This window comes from Grus americana, chromosome 3 (assembly GCF_028858705.1).
Source record: "Grus americana isolate bGruAme1 chromosome 3, bGruAme1.mat, whole genome shotgun sequence".
Classification (NCBI taxonomy): domain Eukaryota; kingdom Metazoa; phylum Chordata; class Aves; order Gruiformes; family Gruidae; genus Grus; species Grus americana.
Window position 1 is genome coordinate 59,748,760 of NC_072854.1, and position 22,238 is coordinate 59,770,997.

Consider the following 22,238-nt stretch of genomic DNA (forward strand, 5'->3'; position numbering starts at 1 on the left):
CACACAACATTATAGGCTAACAAGACATCCAGGAATACAGTCATTTACCTCTGCGCCCTTGGTGATACCATCTGTTTAAGCCCATTTACTAACACTATAGAGGCTGCAAAGCAGCACTGTCACTCGACATACAATAACAGTGTTTGGAAAGGACACTCCACTCTAAGATGTGAAGACAGAAGCCAAAGTTAAATTTGCAACTTGGAAAATGCAGTGTTCAATGGCTGCAAAGTTGATCTGATATCAGGCTATAAGTGAAACTTTAAAGGCAATGTACTCTGCTTATCATCGGATTTTTAAATATTAGTAATCCTAGCTTCAGTTATGTTTTCTACACATTTTTTGTGTAACAGTGGGAATTCAATTATTGAGAGAGCTTTCTTGTGACTGGAGATGAGGGAATTCCCACAACAGCTGTTGTATTTTTCCCCCCAGTCTTCCCATCCAGCAAACGAGGAATAAAACAGAGAAAGAGGGACAGGCGGAAAACATAGATGATAGTATGCCTTCTCCCTGATGACTAAAATAACTTCTGAGCTGTTCTGAAGAGTAATACAAATTTCAAGAAGCTGCTATATAAGTTGCCGGGATGATAAAGGCCAAACAGTTATCTGGGGCAGCCAGGAAAGCAGAGAAAGTGTTGAAGATGGAACAGGTGAAGAGCTCCTCTGCTGAGATTTTGCATGAGAAAATTATTTTGACATTAAAAAAATTTTCCTTTTACTTAAGAAAATCTGCACAGAACCTCCCTCTTGACCAAGACAATTACAAACAGCGTAAGGTGGCCCCTGCCAACAGATCTTCCTTCTCACCTCTCCCTAAAAACTCAGGCTCTCAGACAGGTACTGCAGAGGCGAACATGTTGTTCTGCTTCAGCCCTATTCTGTCTGGGCTTTAATATCAGCTAGAGAGTTCCTTCCACGTGTCTAGTTGAGACACAACGTCTTCTCCTTTGACAAATGCCAGACTGACTGACAGCCCAACTTACAACCTGAGCTCCTGGAAGTCTGACCGACAACTAAGTTTTAGCTGCTCCCTGCCATGGTACACTTAATTAGTCTCGTTGTAAAATGAAAACAACCTGATTTTGCAAATGGACATATAAGAAAAACACTTTACCAATCAAATAAAATAAATTTCATCATTAAAAAGTTGTCTATGCTGATTCTGATACATGTGCTTTGGAATCTTCATCTGCAGTAGGATCTGAAAACAAAAGATTGTTTTGCTGGTGCTCAATTAGGATCCTTCAGAAAAACTACAGTGACAAATCACATCTTCAAATGAATCACTGAAGCACCATTGATGCTACTGACTGGGATCTCATCCGCAAGATTGATGGTGAAATGGTACATACTTCTGAGCCATCCAGTCCTGTCTCCTTTTGCATTTGTAGTTTGTAATTTGGTTTAAAACTTCAGGAGGCCATAAAGAATGCTAGAGATTACACGATAACACTCAACAGGGAAGATATGATTAGAGTCATGTTTAAACTGTGATGACTATGGCATGTAGTGTCTTAAAGAAATGACTGACAGCTGGAGATAGATTTCACTTGAGTTAAGGAACATCTGTTTCCTGGGGGGCTGTGCTGATGGAGAGGCTGAGGTACAACAAAATCTGATCATAGTATAACTCTGTTTGTAAAAGCAAGAGTATCAGATTAAGCTTTTTTTTTCCCCCTTTTTTTCTTTCTTTTTAAAAAAACAAAACAAAAACCCCCCACATGGACCTACTGCTATTAAATAAAATGATCTTTTGACCATCTATAGCTCCAGGGACCAGAGGACTGGGTGCAAATAAACCTTTCCAAAAAGCCAACTGTATTCTTCAGTTTCAGGCTAAAGAACAGCATTTGAGTCCCTTCTACTCAATCACAGCTGCAGGCATGGCGATGCGTTTCTTTCCCACCTACCTAGTAACACTCATTATGGCAGCAAGCCAGCTTGTAGTGGAAACACAGCTCCAGTGTGGATGGAGTGAAACTTCACTAAAACGCATCATAAAGTTTAGCGAAATGCATTGACTCAATTCAGAATTTCAGTGTGCCACATTTATCTCCCCCTATTAAGAAGCTGCTGAAAAATACCTGACTGCAATATGCATAACTTCAGGAAAGCGAACGGGACCATGTCTTCTGCATTCCCCTGGAGAATGCTCCTCATTCCATGTAAGGAAAAAAAACACTTAGTTTGTTTTAAGAATAAAACTCAGCTCTCCGGTTATGGTGAAGGACTTATTTCCTTGGCCTCTTGATGTTAGAAATTTGATGTCTTAGGTTTTAGAAATTAATTAAAGTGGAGAGGGAAAACGTGAGACAGGAAGAAAGACATATGTGTTTTTGAGAACATACTCAACAACAGTTATTAATACTCTATCAAACTATCTATTAACATATAATACATAGATCCATTTTGCCACCTTCGTAGGCCACAGTGACAAGCTCATGCCATAGAGCTGAGGATGGTATAAGGAAAACTGAGATGATAAATGTGAGGTGGTGCGCTGCAGGTTTCCTCTGCAATGAGTTACTCGCCTACCAGTACAGTGCAGAGAAACCAGGGCTCCCTGAGCCAGGTAGGAGTAAACCTCTAGCCACATCCCATCATGCTACCAGTTCGTGGAGGAAGACCCTCAGGAGAGAAACCCGGGTTGCGAGACTGACTCCCCTCAGGGTGAGCGGTGGGACCGAAGGCGGGAGCCTGCTGCTGTCTGCACAAATGTCTGCCACAGACCGGTTGGTGTAGAGAAGATGTGCACCACCACCAGATACCCAGTGGTATCTGGCAGGCGTGCTCTGGGCGACCCTATGCACCAGCCCCCTTGAGGGACCAGGCCCAAGACTGAAAGGATTTGGCATGGATTAGATGAGACGCAGATATCACATTTCTCAAACAGGGACAGCTTTGGATATGGCCAGCCACACGACACCTGGAAGGCTTTAAAAGCACCTACAAAGATGTATAGTGAGTTTAAGCACCTGCATAACTTGGGAGCATTTGCAGATCACAGATCTGGTTTCCACTGTATCAATTCAACACAAACCCTATTTTAGGAATCCAAGTCCTGTATTGAATGCAGTCCTGTACGTTTTGTCATTCTTCCCACCCAAAAAAATCCTAGGTTTGCTCCAGGGCAATCTTTCCGAAACTAATGATGTACAGGGATACAATTTTATTCATGACTATAACACTTCAATATCTCCTATAAAGGGAATGAATCTGGATTATCTTCTATGACACAATATGACAGTGATAGGACGAGGGCTAATGGTTTTAAACTAAAAGAGGGTAGATTTAGATTAGATGTTAGAAAGAAATTCTTTACTGTGAGAGAGGTGAGGCACTGGAACAGGTTGCCCAGAGAAGCTGTGGCTGCCCCCTCCCTGGAAGTGTTCAAGGCCAGGTTGGATGGGGCTTTGGGCAACGTGGTCTAGTGGAGGGTGTCCCTGCCCATGGCAGGGGGGGTTAGAACTGGATGGGCTTTGAGGTCCCTTCCAACCCAAACCATTCCATGATTCTATGATAAATAAATAACTTCAGCATATCAATCATGAGGGTGACTCTATGATAAGCATACAAAAAAAATACTTAAAGGTACCTGACTCATCCCCACAACATCCAAGTAAAACATATATTCCTTTTAGTGGAAACAGACTTAAGAAACAGTTAATTTTCCTCTGCTTTTAGGGCTCAGGCACATTACTCAACATCAGCTGCGCCACGGTAACTGACTTAATGTAACACAGAATGAAATGCATTAGCCCGTATTTCTCTAAAATGTCACAAGGGTAAAAGCATGAAAAGGTTCTGATGCTCAGTAGCTAATTAACCCCCAATTAGTCAACCCTGTCCCTGAATCTTGCTGATGCAGCCATATCAGTAAAACACAAATGGAATCAAATAATATCACAAAAATTTCGCGCTAACAAGTAGAAGTACAGAGCAGGATGTGGACTAATCTTTGCAAACAGAATTAAATTATCTCTCAACAGAGAACAGAAAGGGAAAGACCCCTCAAAGTTAACATAAATGAAACATTTTAATATGATTATGGGACACACCAAATGAAATTTAATAGCTTGCTACATGATTTCTAGTAAGAAGCACTCTGAGAGGAAAAAGGTCAAATAGTTTGTATTCATCACTATTATTCTCCCATTTCCTCTGAGCTTCCAATTTTCCAATCATACATACATGCTATAGAATAGCTGATTTGAAGTACTGGAGAGGAAGTGTTATTTTCAAATCCACTTTCTGACAAACACCTTTCAACCTCATATTTCAGAGAGACTGTGAGAAAGTAAAATGAAATTATAATGGACAGGAGGTGGTCTTGGGGACCCTAAATCAAACAGGACAGACAAATGGATGATTCAGGTCATGACTACCTTAAAAAAAAAAATAAAAAATTCTTATTAATTACAGATCTATTGGCAAGTTCAGTCTAGCTAAGAAAAACAATAGTAATGTCCAATGAATCTCACTTGGAAATGAACAGCTTTATGAGCTGCGAGACATCATATAATCAACTAAAAAATCTCCTCTTGATTTTTTTAATTTTTTTTTTACCTGATAGGTGCACCTTTGGCTTGTGCTGGTCTCAAGAGTACAGTTATTGTAGTAGCAGTTTCATTGAGAGATGCATCGACTCCTTCATAGTCCGGTAAAGTCGGAGCTGATTAATGTTGAATGGGAAGGAAAAGAATGAGAAACAAATCAGTGAAAACAATTTGAATTTTCATGAGATTGTGGCCGTTCGCAATATAGTACAAAGCCACAATTTTCATCAGCTACATGAATCTTCTTTAATGATTTTCCAGTCAGGCACAATCTTTTACTAGAGCATAAATGGAACTTCACCAGCAATTGATAACACCATCCCTAACTGCTCCCCATGAAATCATATATATATTATATATAATATATAACTAGATATACATATATCTAGTTAAACGGTTTATTCAAGAAGGACAGAAATAGAGGGAGGAGGTGACTGCCAAGAAACGCTAAGACTACAAAATCCCATTTTGGCCTCAGTCTTTCTACCTTACAAACAACTATATTCACCATCTTGAAGACCCACCTCTACCACCTCTTTTTTTCCCTCCTCCAGCAATTTAGGAGCCTTTCACATTTCCTCTTAAACATCATGGGAGACTGCAACAATACCAACCAGGCTGCAGGAAAATTGGGCTTGGACAGACATGCATCTGTGAACTAGAACCGGATGGGGGAGTCTACTTCCATGCCCATTTCTCCTTCTGTTTCTAAAAGTGGATGGCCAAGCTGTTCATGGATCAGTTTCTGAATCGCTGCCGTTTTCAGCCCAGGGTATTAAGAAAAAACAAAGTCAGAAGTAGAAGCAGTTCAGGAACTGGCTGTTAGACCTTCGTGGCAGTAACATTTGTTGTGGGTTGGATGGCTGGTGTTGGTGATCACTTCAACCATCCAACCTTAATCTTCTGCACAAACCTGCCTCAGCCCGCACTGGTAATACTGTTGCTGACTTCAGCTCTAATGCAAGGAAAGAAACAGGATTTTCTGTGATTCAGAAAATAATAGATTTCTATTAATTACTAATCTTTAACAAGCTTGAAAACTATCTGCACTTTTTTAAATATGTGGCTGTACCTTGATAAAATTGTCAATAATGCTTGTATGCTGAACAAAAAAGATGTTTCCTGGCAGGATGTCAATTGTAAGTCATAGTAATTTTACGATAATATATCAATAGAAGAGCACTGAAAATTTAAAAGCCTTGCTTCATTAGTCCCAGATCCTAGATGAACACAAAAATTGCTCTTATTTCATGAAATAGTATTTTATAGAAATAATGTTCATTTAATGTTAATTTATTTATAAATTACTATTTACATCACAGTCACTAGGATCATGGGAACCACTTGTAAGCTTGGAATAATTTCACCCCTCATTAAAATAAAGCTAGCATTTCCTGAAACATATGCATTGCTTCATCAAAAGTATCAGTTATGCAGACTGAAACTAGACAACAGTTCAGCATAAAGAAAGATGAAAAAAAACCCAGATTGAAATTCAGATACAAAGGGTGTCCCAGCCTGCCTTTAAGCTTTCATAGTATTAACCATGTTTTGCCAACTAAAAGACCCATACTGTGTCTAGAAAGTGCAGTAGACTGGATTCTGGACAAAATTCCCGAAACTTCTGGGTGGAAAAAGAGTACACATCTGAAGAAGCCTGAACACATTGTAGTCCTAAACAATCGAAACATGTCGAGGTACTTATTTCTCAAAATACTGAAACGTCTGGGGGACAGACATGCTAGCAAGATATTATATAGTTAAACCATTTTTTTTTTTCACCTATGAATAGAAGACAAGTATGCAAGTAGTATATCGCCATTATCCCTGAAAATTTATGAACCAGAAGAAACCTTGTGTGAAGAAACACAAGGACCTTAAAAGAACCTGTGTAAAACATTAGACTTCAAAACAACCTAACAGTTAGATAAACAGAACAGAACACGCTGCTTGGGTTTTTCTGGTGGTTTGGTGGGTTGATTTTTTTGAAGGGGCTGGGGTATGAGGGTTGCTAGTCCTTATGTGCTGGGATGGAATTCAACAAATTGTTGCAGTTGACTACGACTACAGCATTTCACTTGCTACATAATTCAAGGAGGTCTACCTTGAATTTTCTCACATTTTGATTTATGTGCATGCTTTTGAGACTATGCAAGTAATTGCCCATAGAAATGGTAGGTGCATCCCAATACATTATTAACCTCCCTTTACAGGACAACATAAGTTTCATTATGGCAGATAATAAGGAAAATAGCCTGCTTTGTGCTGTTTACATTTCTAAATGACTGACTGCTTTGATCTCTGATAAGCTCTGAAGTCACCACGTCATAAAATCAACAGTCTCTCTAAATATAGCACTGACTTATCTTCTGCTATCACCTGCATAAGCTACTATCTTATTTTTTGAGAATAATATTGAAATTTAAGAAAATAAAAATACTAAAGCATTCCATTTGACATTACTTTCTTCCAGAGTTTGCAATGCGTTATTAAGACGAATAGCGTTAATCTTGGTGCATTGCAGTAAGTGAATAAAGGCACAAAGAAACAGACCTATAGGAATCTGGCAGAAGAAATTCACACTTCCTCCCAACTGCCCCAATTCTGTTATAGCTGTGTGCTGCTATGTGGTGTCACCTTGAGTAAGTCAGTTAATTTTCTGCATCTGACTTTACTAATCTGCAAAACAAATATAGTACTTAGTGACCTATGGAGTACTGTAAGGCTTAATTAAGGTTTATACAGCACTTCAAAACCTTTAGATGAAAGTACAAGATTACACAAAATCAAAGAGTTGACAACTACAGGTGTGCAATTTCCACCTCATGCAAGGATTTATCTTTGAACTTATGCTACTGTTTGGCAAATACACTCAAAAACATTTTCAGTAATATAGTTTCACAATATAGTAGGACTTTTGGGGGAGTTTCACCTTTCCTGATTTTTCAAGTCTTACAAACACCCCCCCTCCCAAAACCTTGTAAAACCAGTGAACATTCACACATACATTTTTTTGTTGTTTTTTGTTTTTACCTGAGATGTTGGTTGTTACATTGATTGTGGTTGCCGGTCCAAAGCCTTTGACGGTGCTTGCACGTATAAAGAACTGGTAAGTAGTACCAGGATGCAAGTGTGAGAAGACGTGGTGCGTGCTGTTCCACAGCTTCGACACGGTTTGCGGAGGTCCTGCGACTGGAACTGCAGGATCAAACGACCGTATACTGCTATAGCTGACCTGTGAAAACAATTATTTTTTGTAACAATTGTTACGGTTTTTGGCACAAGGGTATTGTTAGCTTGGATGGAAAGAAAAAAAAAAAAAAGACATACGCGCATATAGCTTCCTAGCTATCTTGGGGATACCATGGGTACTTGATGTGTAGAGTCTGCTTTACTTGATAGACTATGCAAGTGCCCTTCATCCCTCTTTCCTTATGATTATAGTTCATGTATGGAAAATTTCAGTGTTACATTTAAGTTAGGATACCCCCTCCATCCTCCCCATCTCCAAAATCCTTTATTTTTCACTTCCTATAATATACTTCCCTCTCCTAATAATTATATTTAAGTGCTGTCCAAACCAGGCTAATATATTTAAACCCAGCAATCATATCTTAATGCACTGGGTTTGACTGTGGTGTAGTTAATTTCGTTCTCAGCAGCTTGTATGGTGCTGTGTTTTGGATTTGTGCTGAAAACAGAAAAGCTCGCACTTTTACCCTTCCGATTCTCTCCCCCATCCCACTGCGGGGGAGCGAGCAAGCGGCTGGGGGAGGTTGAGATGTCGGTCGGGGTTAACCCACACTATTTAAAGAACTTTGTTAGCATTAAATAGATAAACAAACAGATTCAAGGAGTTTTGTTTGGTTAGTTGGTTTGTCTTCCTCCTATAATTTACTACTACACAAAATTGTATCCTCTGTTCCTTTAAAAAAGGAGTGCTGGAGAGGATGACACTTGTTCCCCAAATCAGATTATGTTTCTTTCCAACCTCCCATGGAGATCCCCAGGAGGCTTATATATTAAATACAACTTAAAGAGAATATATATGTAGGTTTTCATGAAGGGTGATATCTAAAGATCTCACAAAGCTAAAAAACATTGCTCTAAATTGAGTAACGATCTTATTTTTCATGTAACCTTCTCTTCCAACAAAGAAGATTTCATGGATCTTGGCTGTCATGGCTTTGGAAGGATGCATAGTAATGATACAAGATTTTTAAAACTAGCATCTCCCATGTGGACTGTAATATTGTTATACTCGCACGCCAAAGTCATTTGACAGGGCTGACCAGCCAACAACATATGCACCATAATTATGATTTTTTAATATCTAATCACTACAGAAATTCCAATATTCTGTAAATGAAAGCAGCATATAATTGAATAGTTGCCTACAGAGCATAAACACCCACTTGCCGTACTTTCCTAGCCCTATCCTATGCTTGTTAGCCATTTAATGATTACCTCATACTGAGTAATGATGCCATTTGGATCCACAGGTTCCTTCCAGTTGAGAAAGATCTTATCTTCAAAAGGAGTTCCTTTCACCGACTTGGCAGGGATAGGGCCTGGCACTACAAACAAAATAAAACTTTTAAAAATAGGAAATTCGAGAGATGGACAAATTAAAGAGATGGCAGAACATCCTATTAAAACCAAAACGGACCATGGGTCTCTTTTTATTAATATTCATTCGCATGCAAAAGGCAGAGGTAAAAAGCATGAAAAAGCACTTCAAAGTGTATTTTGTTATTCAGAGTGCAGAGAGAGCATGAAGTTGAAACGTTATCCTCACATAAGGTTTTCAAAACTTCATGCAAAGTCAAATTGTCTCGTAGTATAGCCAGGGGAAACAGTTTGAGCTAGATTATGACTTCAGGTGTTCGGCGAACATCACTGAACTCCATAATAAGCGTATCCTAGGACAAGGACTACATGGTTTTAAAATCCTTTTAAAAAGAAAAATCAAAGGCAAGGAAAAGCCTATGCTATACACTATCTTCCAAACGAGAGACATGCCTCCAAAACAGTTTTCAGTCACCCCTTCTTATGATTTGTTGTTTTAAAAGAAATCCTCGTTTAAAAAGGGGGCTGGGCATGGGGCAATCGCAGCAGCTCAGCTGCCACTTCTGTCAGCCGCTGGCCGGCTCCCGCCAGAGCAGGATCAAAACCGCTGACTTCAAATCTTTCCAATAAGAGACATTTTCAAAGCTTTGAACTGAACCACGCTAAGATGACCCTACTTTCTTACTTTAAATGGAACCAATATCCCTGGTGTAATAACAAGTCTGAAGTGTCACCTCGGGCCTCTTTGCCCGAGCGATTCGCAGGACCTGGTAATCCCATCACCGCTGGGCGGGAGCGCTTCGTTATCTCCCATTTCAGCTTACAAGATATTTTTGCCTACACAAACAGTTCCTTTTTAACCGCAGCAGCTCACCTAGACTTGAATGCATACATGCTGAAAAGAAAGGGATGAGGATAAGAGAGCACCTGAAGGAACCCTGAACCCAAAGAAACACCCTCCCCCCCTCAAAAAGCCAAAGTTGCCCAAATCTGCAGTCTTTCAAGCTAAAACGTTACTTCTATTTAATATATTAACATATATTTCTCTCCCCTTCGTAATCAGCCTATTTTCTTCAATGCAACTTTCAGCGAGCCTCACGCATGACATTTCTCGGGTATTAATTATCAAAGCTGACTGAAGTTTTACAAAGAGTAAAAATAAATTAAAACCCACTGGATCAAAGGGAGCGCCAGGCACTGTGCTAGCAGCACCAAGAAGTGAGTGGTCTGTCCCAATAGTGGGATTTATTTCAGTCTACACGGAAGGTATAAATGATGATCTGACCCTTGGTACAAACAACATAATTTGGCACATTAATAATAAATTCATGGAGTCAAAACAGCCCACAAGTAAACAGATGAGAGCTTCACAGAAACTGTTCGTCCATCTGTCAAACGAAGACTTAGAAGCTAACCAAAATCATACGCTGCTGCTTTGCTTCAGTGTCCCGATGCAGACTGGGCAGTAGATGAAGGCTGACACGCCGTGACAGCCCCTGTGTGCCGTTCGCGGCACTGAGAGGCTTGCTGTAGGCAACGCTTTGTTTTTCAGGGGAATGCTCTGCTGTTTTTCTTCTCTACATTTCAAATGAGGTATGAATATACCTCGATGCACACAACATTCTCCCTGGAAGATGCCTGCACATGTGTGTGTGTGTGCGTCCATGTACATCTGTGTTTAGGAGAGAACACAGGAATGCACCGGGGCATGCACACAGAATATGACAATTGACATTAAAGCACATTAAAGCACAGCAGGTAAAAAGAAAACCAACACGATTGCTCAAAACCCTGCAAAATACTTTTTGCGTGGTGCTTTTAAAGACCATGTTTCATATTCAATTGAAACCGGGTGCAGGGCTCTATGTCTGAGGGTTGTGTAAAGCCTCCTACATTTTCTGTTTGAACACCCAAGTGGGAGAAGCCTCCAGGTTTATCACATTGCATGACTTTTCTTCTCCTGCAATATAAAATTCGTTGCTTGTGGCAGCAGCAGCAGCAATGTTAAACTGACTGGAACTACATGATCCCAGTTAGTTTCATGCTTCTCTTCCCACTGGCATGGGAAGGGGACAAGAACAGAAGCTAGCACAGCGACGAGCAGCTTGCTGGGAATCCCAGTAAAAATAAAGTCAGAAAGTAAAGGAAAACAAGTGTCTAGAAAAAGAGAACAGTAATTCCCACAAACCTCACCCACCCCTGCAAATTCACCAAGAATGAAGCTTGGGATCAGCTTAAATTATTTTAGAGCTTAACTGGAATTAAAACAAAGAAACAAATAAAAGCTCAAATGCCCAGAAAAAGGAATATATATTAATTTTAGTTTGAAGGGCACATTTTGATGGGTCTGAAGTTATTTTTTCTCTTATGTTTTTCAGTTCAACCACAGTAAAAACGTCTTTTAATTACAGAGCTTTACCAAAGGGGCAAAGGGAAGCGAGGAAAGAGAAAAGCAGGAACAAAGGAATTTGCTTAAATAACAGTATCTGTGAGCAGGCCCACAGATCCATCAGTCAGATTAGTCAAAATAATGTGGTTTTATGTTTTTGTTCTCAGGTCAGTATTAGATACAAACAGAAATTAAAATGAGGCTGAAATTAAAGCAATCCAAACTAACAAAACTAACAAAAAACCTGACAACAAAAGAACAACAGCAAGGTAACTTGTTGGTAACAGCACTTTGAAGCCTCAAACTGCACCTCTCCATGTAGGCAGCCATATTGCTGTCTATTCCCCACGACTCCCAGCAGGACTCAGGAAATACCTTAAACTTCACCTTTCCAAAGCTGTTTTAAGAGCCTTCCCTTTTACACAATATTTAGCAAGGACTCGGGTGAAAAACAGCCAGGTAAACATCATCCTTGTGCTGATAATAGCTTTTGGAAACCTCCTCACAAACAGCCCAAAACGCTTTCTTCGCGCTTGCCTGTGCACCTCCAAGAAGCCCCATCGCTCTTCCCTGCTGTCTCAACTCCCATTCTTCTTCCGACGCCAGCTCTCGCTCCTCCCCTCGGACTCACGGATAGTCTGTGCTCAATCAAAACACTCCAGACTATTACACAAGTGTATATTAAGGTGAAGCACATTACTTAAGATTCCTTATCAGTGGCCAGGTATCTGAATAACTCAAAAAGTTAAGTGTGTGCTAGAAGAGTTGGACTCAGACCTTTTGGCCTCCACACCCTCTCTTTAAAAAGATTCTGGACCCATTGATTTGCTCTCCATCTGCTGACCTTGTGAAGTCTTACCCCACCATCTCTCAGTGATGACAACAGTAAACACTCTTTCTTTCACATGTATTATTCTATGCTAAACTTCCAACAAGATGAGATTTATGCTTATCGGAAGAAGTGAAATAATTTTGAATTTAACCAAAAAATAAAAAAAATTCCTATAAATAAGTACACAAACATAAAATGCACATGCATATAAAAGTAACATAAAACAAATTCAAAGGGAATTTCAGCAAGGTTTTATAGTGGAAACATCACAAGCTCTTCTTTCACGATTTACATGCATCTCCAGAGCCCTTTTAATGAAGCTATATATTCGTATAGTGAATAGCTGATAATCTTTACTTCTATATACATGTGGGATGGTGGACTTTTATAAATACTATGCATAATAAAAGTACAAACCATCAATCTGACATCAGACCAATTCATTTTAGAGCAATATATTTGCATTAAATTATGTCATGGTCACAAATAAATTGTTATTCACAAATAGTGTCACCTAAACCTTGTTCTACACTAACTTAACGGGAAATTTATATTACAATACATTACTTCTAGAAGAACAACATATTAACTGACACCAACCACTATAAAAATGAATTTATATTGCTTCAGTTTTCCTGCTACAAAATAATGAAATTGCATGTAAACAGAGTATTTTTATTATTATTACACTCTGTGAAAGCCGTGCAGAGTATTATTATGCTATATGGTAAAGGCTATGTGCAGATACATGCATGGTTATAACCAGGAAAAATTCCTTTGTGGTACTCAAAAAGTAAAGTGCATCAGCAGGAAACTTACAGCCTTTCTCTGAAGGTAGATGCTCATTTTCAGGAGATGGAGAGAGTCAATCTCTTCTACTGTTTAAATGTTACAAGCAATTAAAATGGCCCGTCTTTCCATTGGCTTTTTCTGAGGGAATTAGTATTTTAACTTTATGCTTTGTTACAACTCAAGACTAAGGCTTAAATAGAAGCAAATTTTATTATATAAAAATGGAAAAAAAAAAATCGGAATTACTATTACCAGTCTTTACCATAAGAGTATTTACACCAAAGGTGGTGACAAAAATGACTTCTTTAGAAATCGCTCAAGTTGCACCCTTCGCAGTAAAGAACAAAACGCTGTTGAGTGCTATTGGGAAGAAAAGTGATTGCATATATTAATAGTCTCCTTCGGTACACACGCTCTTTGGTTAATGATCTCTGCTCCCGGAGGAGCAGGGCTGGCACGGGCGCCCCAGGAGGTGTCGGGGTGCTGTCCTCCCCAGGCGGTGGGCAGCGGGGGGGCGAAAGCCCACAGCCCTACACAGGTCCACGTCACCCACCCGGGGCCACTGCTGGACTGCGTGGGCGCTGACCCACTCACGCCTGCAATGGGTCCCTGTACCTGCCAGCCTGCATAAAATTACTAATGTAATAAATGTTTACAATCAAGTTACGAAGCAAGCTGACAGAGGCTAAACAGCCTCAATGGCAGTGGCACTCGCCGTAGATATTGGTGCAAATATCAAATTGGGTTAAATCCACGAGTTGTGGATTTGCTGAATTCGGGGGCTCAGGCACCTGACACAGTTTTGTTTAAAGCCTTTTTACACCAAATGCTGACTTCAGTACTCCTCACGTCTGGGATTTGGAAACGTTTCTCCATGTCAGGGTGAAATAACCTTATATACTCGCATACATTACAACTTTCTAAAAATATGCAAATCAATATTCAGAGAGTGCCTTCAGCCAGTGCATGGCTTGGGAATAACGGGAGCTCGTAGGTCCAGGTGTAAGCCCTCAGTCCACTGCAAACTGCTGAAATAGCCACTAATTTTGGCCTATTTGCAGGCATCACTATGCCAAACACACTGTCTCAACAAAGAATCTCATATGCAGTATCACTTTTCCAGCTATAAAGCTTCTAATATAGGTATCTAAAGGCAATGAAAGTAGGAAGTTGTTTCAGCCAGGGTAAATCTGTGTTTCAGGGTCAATTGTGCCTGAGCTATTAATATAAAACCTAGCTTGTATTTCCAGCCTCTGCAATACCTTAGAACAGCTTACTTCATTTGCCATTTGTTCGGGGTAAGCTTAAAATAAATCTCTGATAATAATTTCAATATTTTTCTTACTTCCTCACAAATCAATTTTTCTGATGTTTTTAATAAAAAGTGCTCACGTGTCTTTCTGCAACCACTTTTTCTCAATGATATGCTGATAGCAAATCTTACCTATCATCTGAAAAAAAGAATTGGGGTTATTTTCACAAGCTGAAGGACAAATCAGTTATCCCAGGCTCCTTTTATCAATCAGTTATAATCAGTTTCAGTTCACTGCTGCTAATGACATAAAAATTCCTCCCTTATTTGACTATATTGACAGTAAATTTTGCCGCTGCTCACGACACGTGGGTCATGAGTCTCCCTTTTGGTCAAGGACTGAGGTCAATACCTTTAACAGTGGCACCTACGGCCAACTTCACATTGAACCTTATATCTCTTAGTCATGAGGTTCTCTTTATTAACTGCAACCAAATTTGCCATTTTTTCTCCCAATAGGATTAGTGTACCGGGTGGACTTGACATCCATGTACGTGTCACTCAGCTAGATAAATTACCCAGTTTTTAAGAGAGTTTTCCATTTCAAGCAATCTTTACAGTCCTCCTTAGCAGCATCCGACATACTGCCTGCTTATCTCGCTGCATTAACTTTTCTCCAAGGTGGGCTATTTTTGTTACTTTTACAATGCTACCAGTAGAGTTATATATCTATGTTTTTCCAAAGCTTCTTGAAGTATTGTTTGTTTCCTTTGACTGAAGTATATTTTCCAACTCTTCTCCCCCTCATCCCAATATTTTCCTCGGGTGCTAGAACAACTTGAAAAAGCACAAAGGAAAAGTGCTTCTCATATTGAATAGCGAATGGAGGGTTTTGGGTTTTTTTATTGTGGGTTTTTTTTTTTTTTTGTAAAGGCAACTTACAGCCCTACTATCAAACACAGAAAAATACTAGATGTCAATTATTTCCATAAAATCCTCCCTCAAAGTTGGTGGAAGGTATTTGTCTTCACACATTTAGAAAGTTCACGAAGTATTTAACTTTAACATTTTTTTTTGTCCTCTAATTATAACATTTCTCCCTTTCTGTGCTGTTTCCCAGAGTGGCGAGCCTGTTGGAGTTTTCCCAGGAGCATGAGTAATGGTTGGACAGTTGGTGTCTCAACCCTGCATCACAGCTCTAGATATCTCTGCACGGAGCTGAGTCACCCTCTCTGAAAGATCAGGGGGCCTCGTTTGTGTCCAATGAGTGTGTCCTTTGGTTCAGACCAAAGCTTTGGTATACTTTAAGCCCCAAAATGGGTACTTATCCTACTCCAAGTGATCTTTTTCAATTAGTTGTTTGCCTGCTGTTATAGCTGACACACTCCCTTACTAGTTATAAAATCACCATCGAACACTTTGAGCTTCACGATTTGCTTTCACTGTAGCTTCTCTCTCAGAGCTAATGTCACTATCACTGTTAATCTACTGCCTTTTGCATCTGTTTCCAATTAAAAATTAAGGAAGCATTTATCTGCTTTAATCCTATTCACCATCCGCTGCTCTTAAAAGGGTCCCTCTGAGTTTGCAGCGCCCTTGTGAACAGGCAGCTCCAAGAACGCGTGCACGCTGTTGATTCATGCTAAGTGATAAATTCACTGCTGGTTCTTGTACTTTGTTCGAAATGCCAAACATCATCTCTGCCTGGCATGTGTGCATCCCCAGATCGTGTGAGCCTTCCTCTTTTTCCTTCAAACACTGTCCATCATCTTTTTAAACAAGCCAGGTGAAGCAATGAGTCCCTGTCATGACACAGATAATGACGAGTGCTTGGGTACTCAGAAGAGCTTTCTCCCAAATCTTAGTGATAGTGTGGTCTCTCCCCAAAATGAAAGACGGTATTTCACCCATAAAAAACATTTCCTTCCTTTCATCTTCTTTTTGCACAACTTTTTTAACATTGTATCACTCAAGAGCTTAATTTTTACGTGGAATACAGCTCTTTGCAAATTACTCTAATATACTTTAAAGATTAATTCCATCTATCCAAGTTAAACAGAAATACTTAAAACCACCAAGTATTCACATTTAGGTCTGGTCAGAAAGGAGGCTATTTTCAGACTGATATTCCTGGCTTTGCTTTCTTGCAGGTACTGAACTACAAGCTATTAAAACCTTCTTCAATTGTCAGTCACGGCTCCAAAGGTCTGAAACACGGCTTCTGAATCTTACCCTGTTCTTCTGCTAACTGCTTCCTGAGTTAATTCTGCTCCTGGTGACAGTTAGCACTCGCCACTCTGGGAGGTCTGGCCCAGCCAGGCAGCCTTATATAAACGTGAACTTTTGTGAAAGAGAACCAGAGATCCTCGCCGCCTCGCACCAGAGCCCCGCAAAAGTCCGAGATCCTCTGCATTCAGGGAATCCCAGAAGTTCAAATATGTGTAAAGCTCCTAGCAGAAGGGAGGAGGTGAAATGATAGAAGAGAGATGAAGGGAAAGATTAAAATAAAACAACAACAAAGGGGCCTACAGGAAAGATGGTGAGGGACTGTTTATCAGGGAGTGTAGTGACAGGACAAGGGGTAATGGGTTTAAGCTGAAGGAGGGTCGATTTAGATTAGATGTTAGACAGAAATTCTTTACTGTGAGGGTGGTGAGGCACTGGAACAGGTTGCCCAGAGAAGCTGTGGCTGCCCCCTCCCTGGAAGTGTTCAAGGCCAGGTTGGATGGGGCTTTGGGCAACCTGGTCTAGTGGAGGGTGTCCCTGCCCATGGCAGGGGGGTTGGAACTAGATGGTCTTTGAGGTCCCTTCCTACCCAAACCATTCTATGATTCTACAAAAGGGACAGAGAGCTGGAAGCATAGGGAAGATGGACAAAACAGAAGAGAGCAAAACGGTAAAAACGAAGAGACACAAGAAAACATGGGGTACACACCTTTAACTTCAACAGTCTACCAAGTTTTTACAAAAATGTAGTAGGAAAATACTGTGATCCCTCTATTTTCCTTCTCATAAATCAATCACTGATAATGCCTCCACTACATAATTAACATCATGCTCATTCTACAAAAGCTGCAAAAATCACCATGACAATGAGTCTACTTCTGACCACACGTGAAATATGTGGGGCACAGACTCATGTATCTTCCTGTAGCTCTCATCATAGAATCATAGAATGGTTTGGGTTGGAAGGGACCTCAAAGCCCATCTAGTTCCAACCCCTGCTGCTACGGGCAGGGACACCCTCCACTAGACCATGTTGCCCAAAGCCTCGTCTTAGTCTGAATTCTGCTTTAGGCTGTAAACTGTGTTTTAAAACAGTTTCAGACAGATACTTGACCACATGGGCCTAAACTAGCAGCATTACACATATGCAGAAGTCAATTACAGAACTACTACTTCAACTACAAAAGTCAGGTTAGCATTGCTATGACAGCTCAAGGAGAGATGCAGGTGTGAATGCACCTTTGATCCTCTGAGATTGCTGAAAGCCCTCCATATTGCACATTGGTTGCATATGCTGTATTTTGAAATATGTGACAAAATGGACAGAGACTTTCAAGTTAATCTGTAACGCACAATTAAAAATCTGCATTTCATTTCCAATAGTATCACTGAATAGACCTCACAAGAGGGAATTTTCAGGTCACAAGCATTATTACCACCACTGCGTCTAAATATAGATACCATTTAAAATGTATTAATCCCTCCTTGAAAACAACATCTGCTTGAAATAGTTTACCTTAGCAACTTTTGTTCACTGGGTGAGGCTTCTTCTACACTATGGTACCTCTGACACCAAAGCTAAGTCTAAACAAGTTCACTGATAGCATGCTGATGTTCCAGCTTGAGACCAAAACCTGCCTTGTGTGCATCATTTTCCAAGAATAATCCACAACAAAACCAGAGGAAAAAATATATACACTTATTTCTGCTCTTGGCAAGCACTGCTATAGTGACCAGCCACCATCTTCGCACATCTAACAAGATAAAGGCTATCAGAAACCATAGCCTGTCTTGAAAACTCATCTAAAAAGAAAAAAACATCCATTTTCCATGGACATAACAATATTACTACTTTTTTTTTTTTTTTAAACCTCAAGGAAAATAGCAACCGTGAATATCTATAATGTAAACACAGATACGGAAATAATTCATCATGGATTATATTTACAATTTTTTTAAAAGTAATGCTAAAATTTGAATTGCACGAAATATTCTAATTCTGTACTTGTCAATAAATCTTCACAAGATGCATTTATGTCTCTATAGTTCTCTACAGCTCCTCATATTCTACCCATTTAATAAGCTGTTCTCTCTTCTTTATTGTAACAGTAAACATATTCCTCTTCTATTTCTTGTATAATTGAAAATATATAGGAAAAAAGTGCTACCAGATTCTAACCTTGATTGCTATCCATATATAAAGCTACACTCCATTTTACAGGCACACTACCTTTTTCAATTTTATCTTCTTATGTATCTACACTCCTACATTAGTCCAAGTATTCTTTTTTTACTACCAATGGCAGTATCTATTTTCACTTTGTTGTCAATATTTTAATGAAATCTAAATATAAGAAAAGGAAAGTAAAATTGCTCTTTACTATCACATTTTAAATATTATTAGGGAAAAATATCTACTTTTATTTTAATCTCTTTCATACCAAGATTCATAACCTAACCACTGAATGTCACCATTAACATCTACATCTATTCTTCATTTCTTGTCAACTCAGGTAAGTTCAACTGTGCTATATGTGTGTCTATATAGCGCAAGTCAACAGACTGAGTTTGACTTGCGCTATACGGACAGTTTGGGTTATATATGCAGGGTGACAGCTATAATACTTTTAAAGCTACTGGTAGAGGGCTAATTAATATGTTAATAGAAGAGAACTTCCATCTTGCAGGATGCATATTGTAACACACAAAGTCATTTCCTTCCACCTGTCTAGACTGGACTTGGATGTAATTTCCATAACAGCGTTTACACGTACCGTCTTCATCTGTCTGGATAATGGTCTCCTCGCTCTCCTTCCTCCCTTCTGGGTTGGTTAGGATCATTTTGAGGCTGACATTCGTGTAGGGAGGCAGGTGATCCACAACATGCTGGGGTGCTTTGGGGTCCATGTCCAAGCAGTCCGCCTTGCTCTCGTTGTGTCCGCAGAAGTAGTGGTAGCATATAGTGACATTGAAAGTGTGGCAACGAGTGATGTTGTAACCCAGAGATTCCCAATCCACAGCGATGTGTCTGGCTTGGATCTCAGCAATCTTCAACGTTTTCGGTGTTCTCATCGGTTCTAGAAAACAGAATATAATGAAGAGAAACATTGTTAACGTTCTTCATCCTTGCACTGAACTGTAACTGGTAGATGATACCTCCAAAGAATGTGAAAGCAAAGGAGATACTTCTAGTACTAAGTCTGTGTTTGTTGGGTATCATCTTTTGTACAAGTACCCTGAAGGGAAAAAACCTGCCAGTCTCTGCTTTTTTACTTAATTTTTCTCTGGCCTCTCTTTGCAGGTTTCAATCAGTGATTAAGACTTAGCAACAGTGAGAAAAAGAATTGTTAATTGACATTGCAGTGATTCAAAGCAATTGAGAATACAGGCAGCAGATGCAAGAAGAGTGACCAAAAGGCCACCCAGCTGTCACCACTGGTTTCCCTTCTTGATTTCCCCCTTACTTTTTTTTTTCACCTGTGTAAATTAGTTAATACATCAGAGTGGTAAAGAGTCAACATTCACTACACTATGATTTATCATGCCACCAAGCAATGCTGTATACTAATTATACTAATTACCTTACCAAGCTAGCAGTTACAGAAATGATGCAGATATTAATTAATGTTTATTATTTTAGTAATGAAGCTATTCATTCAAGCAAAAACCTTCAGAAATATTACCAAAAATGCTTTTGGATATTCCCATTGTATCCCACTTCTTTTGGATCCCCAAAACTTTGCCTGGATGTTGCTCTGAGCTGGTGATCTCTGACCTGCTACCCAAGCTCGGCTGCTCTCCACACATGCATTTCCACCAGCAGACTACATGGTGCTCCCCAAGCTGTCATCAATCTTTCACTGTCTCTCTAGTGCATTCGTTCCTCATGCAAGACTAACTTTTATCGCTGAACTTAATTAAAATGATAACACAATGAAAATCATGACCATGACTATATATACACTAGCATTTCACTGGAAATATACCAAGAGGATCTTTATACCCTGCTAATACATCCTTGTTCACCAGCAAAAGGAAAGCCTGCTCTAGGTACAGCTTCAGCCTCGTGTCCTTGCTGGTGTAAGGTCAAAACAGTTGAGATTATTCAAGGAAGTGAATTTCTCTTTCTGGGCATAACAGTTCGTTGTAACTTGCATTTATGAAACGAGAGTCCCAACCAGGCTAACAACCAGCCAAAAGCACAGATGGTATATTGAAATAAGGAAATGTGAATCAGTGTAATCTATTCAGCATGCAGTTTGCCAGACAAACGGCAAACATTTAGTTTCAAACACCAAAACAACCAAGTTCTAAATATAACATAAAGGTATTCCTAGTAACACGATGAGTGTTAAGGATTAAAAATTGTACCTATTTCTTTCCATGATCTATCATTCCCTTTCTGGATTTTGGACAAGCATGTTCCCTTTGCCCTTGAGTACCGATTTATCATATATATGGTGAAAAATACAAATGAATAAGTAGACTTCCCGGGCAGTAGCTTTCTGAATATATTGTATACTGTGACAATAGAGATCTGAAGCTGAAAGATAGCATTGAAAAGGTCCTCCAGAGATAAGAGACTTGAAGAGAAGGAGGAAAAAAGGGGTTTTATAGAGTAAACAATGGCTGGTGCTTTAGCAAGTACAGACAGGTGAGAGGCAGTCATTAAAAAAAAAAAAAAGTGACAACACAGTAGATCTACTCAAGGAGCTGGTAAGAGTCTTCAAAGAATCAGTATTTCCTTGGCTACTGCAAGCACTTAGAAAAAACCCGAACACACTCAGGTGTCACAGAGGAAGAGAACTGCTAAAACAGAAAAAAAAATATATATTATCAGCCTTTTTCTCATATGAATGACAGTGAAAAACCTAGTTATACATACTCTGATTTAGAGTTTGAGGCCTAAAAGAGTAAACATATCCTTCGCCAAGGAAGTTTTGTATTATAGGCTTATTTTTCTTTCTAAAAATGGAATGATTCTTCTCATTTTAATGATTTCCTCTTTATTCTACTAATCCAGGTTGTGCCTTCAACCACCCACAACAGAGATGGCATTCAAACCTGAATTTAAAATTTATTGGAGCCTCTAAAATAAACACAACATAATACATGTTCTCTGGCCATGAAGGTTGAAACTATTCATGTTTGAAGCAGACTAATCGGTAGCAGAAAATGCACTCCATTTTCATCTTGCTTCTTTCATGACAAGATTTAAACTGCATTCACACTATGCTGTACGGCACTTTCAAAAGAGAAGAAAAAAATAAAAGCTTTGTTAATCTTAAAGAAAAATTATTTTACAATTCTATGCTAATTTTACAAACGTGTCACAGTATCAGAGGAGATACTGAAAAGCATCCTTTATTCACCTGTCAAAAAGGAAAGAATGAAAGACAGAGTGTGATCTCACTTTCTCACAACTATTCCCTTCTTTGGCAGAAATTAAACAACTTCTGCAATATTGAGATGGTAATTAAAATCTGCAGAGTCTCTCAACAGCTTTGGTAAAGTCTGCCAACTGTCCCACTGCTCCTAAAATGGTGCTTTAAAAACACAATTTTACTCTCGCTTCTGGGCAACATTCGTCTCAGGGTTCTCTAGAGATAAAGACCAA

At 39.4% G+C, this 22,238-nt stretch overlaps 1 protein-coding gene across 11 annotated transcripts in view; it reads right to left on the reverse strand.

The window, feature by feature from the left end:
- Positions 1–22,238, reverse strand: part of PTPRK (protein tyrosine phosphatase receptor type K) — a 416,921-nt gene that overhangs the window by 79,062 nt on the left and 315,621 nt on the right. For all 11 annotated transcript variants that reach the window (XM_054820467.1, XM_054820471.1, XM_054820468.1 and 8 more), the window contains exons 8-11: positions 19,396–19,698; positions 9,029–9,138; positions 7,595–7,796; positions 4,572–4,677 (exon numbers count right to left, since the gene is read on the reverse strand). In XM_054820467.1, the coding sequence (XP_054676442.1) occupies positions 4,572–4,677; positions 7,595–7,796; positions 9,029–9,138; positions 19,396–19,698 (721 nt within the window). The remainder of the gene's footprint in view (positions 1–4,571; positions 4,678–7,594; positions 7,797–9,028; positions 9,139–19,395; positions 19,699–22,238) is intronic.